Source organism: Micromesistius poutassou, assembly GCF_964030765.1.
Source record: "Micromesistius poutassou genome assembly, chromosome: 10".
In the NCBI taxonomy this organism is placed as follows: domain Eukaryota; kingdom Metazoa; phylum Chordata; class Actinopteri; order Gadiformes; family Gadidae; genus Micromesistius; species Micromesistius poutassou.
The window spans coordinates 11,478,848-11,480,651 of record NC_140280.1 but is presented as its reverse complement, the minus strand read 5'-3'; the positions used below and the strand labels follow the sequence as shown (position 1 = coordinate 11,480,651).

At 50.1% G+C, this 1,804-nt stretch overlaps 1 protein-coding gene across 1 annotated transcript; it reads left to right on the top strand.

Annotated features, from left to right (window-relative positions):
- Positions 1–784: 784 nt before the first annotated feature.
- On the top strand, positions 785–1,804 carry kcnj15 (potassium inwardly rectifying channel subfamily J member 15; the record flags this gene model as incomplete). Its single annotated transcript, XM_084473826.1, has 1 exon — positions 785–1,804. One exon carries the CDS (start codon positions 785–787, stop codon positions 1,802–1,804), a length of 1,020 nt encoding a protein of 339 aa, XP_084329952.1.

Here is a 1,804-nt window from a genome sequence, read left to right as displayed (position 1 = left end):
TCCCAACAAAGAAAACATGTCAAAGTGAAGAATATCTCTGAATGAATAGAATGTGGTCACTATGGGTGATTGATTTATACTGCTCTCTGGTGAGCTATTACAGGGTGATCATGGAGAGGGGGTGTGGACAGTGCAGGAACCATTAAAGCAAAATGATAAGCGCTACATACCAGGATCTCTCAGGTAGGTGGGGTCAGTGCTGAACAATACCCTTCCCCTGCTCTCACACACTGCCCTCAATACCACAGTGGCAGTAGAACACTACCTGGGACAATAGCAGAGACACGGGACACCAAAGCCTTCATATCGCAGCTATTGACCACAGGAGGTGAGTGGACAATATGTTAGTGACACAAATTGATCGGGTAGGGAGAAATTGTTAACTTTAATCAAATGATTACGTATATCAATACGAAAGTGTTACTCCTGAAAGCATTCCTGTTTGTTTCACATAACTGTATTCTTTATTATAATGATTAATATATCAAAATTTAAATATGGATATATTGACAGTGGAATGCTTTCAAAGCTTGTGGTGTTTTGTAAAAAAAGATTCATATAGTTTGATTCGATTGTAAATCCGTAAGTAGTAACGTCAATGTATTTCTAATATGTATTTAATATCAATGCTGAGGCACACAAATGTCTATATAATCAATTTCAGATTGAATGACAGTTCCTAACAATAGCTGATGAGATGCTTGTTGGTTTTTCCTATTCTTTGTCATTTTCTTGTATCTGCAAGAAAGGATCCGTCAGTGGGTTGTCCCTCAACCTGTGCAACATGACCACCAACAAACCGGTCCAGCGGCGCATCGTGTCCAAGGATGGCCACAATAACGTGAGGATCGACAACGTGGAAGGCATGGTCAAGCTGTACCTCCACGACATCTGGACCACCGTGGTGGACATGAAGTGGCGCTACAAACTCACTCTGTTCGCCTCCACCTTCGTCATGACCTGGTTCTTTTTCGGGGTTATCTTCTACTTCATCAGCATGGGAAACGGGGACTTTGAGGAGGTGCTGCCGTCCAACCACACGCCCTGCGTGGAGAACGCCAAGACCCTTACCGGCGCCTTCCTCTTCTCCCTGGAGTCGCAGACCACAATCGGCTACGGCTTCCGCTACATCAACGAGGAATGCCCTCTGGCCATCTTCACCCTGGTGGCCCAGCTGGTGATCACCGGCCTGGCGGAGATCTTCGTCACCGGGGCCTTCCTGGCCAAGCTGGCGCGGCCCAAGAAGCGCGCCGAGACCATCAAGTTTAGCCGCTCGGCGGTGGTGTGCCGGCGGGAGGGGAAGCTGTGCATCATGGTGCGCGTGGCCAACATGAGGAAGAGCTTGCTGGTCCAGTGCCAGCTCACGGGAAAGCTCCTCCACCCCAAAGTGACGCAGGAGGGCGAGAAGACACTGGTGCACCAGAGCAGCGTCAACTTCTACATGGACTCCAGCGGCGAGTGCCCCTTCCTCATCCTGCCCCTGACCTTCTACCACGTGCTGGACGAGAGCAGCCCCCTGGTGGGCCTGACGGCCGACAACCTGCTCACCCGAGACTTTGAGCTGCTGGTGACCCTGAACGCCACCATGGAGTCCACGGCGGCTACCTGCCAGAGCCGCACGTCCTACGTGCCCCCGGAGATCCTGTGGGGCTACGAGTTCAAGCCGGTGCTCTTCAGTAACAACAACAGCCGCTATGTGGCTGACTTCAGCTTCTTTGATAAGGTGCAGGCCAGCGCTGATTCCATGTTTCTTAGCAACAACACAGAGAAGCTCAAGCTGGAGGAAGAATATAAAAAAGAGTAA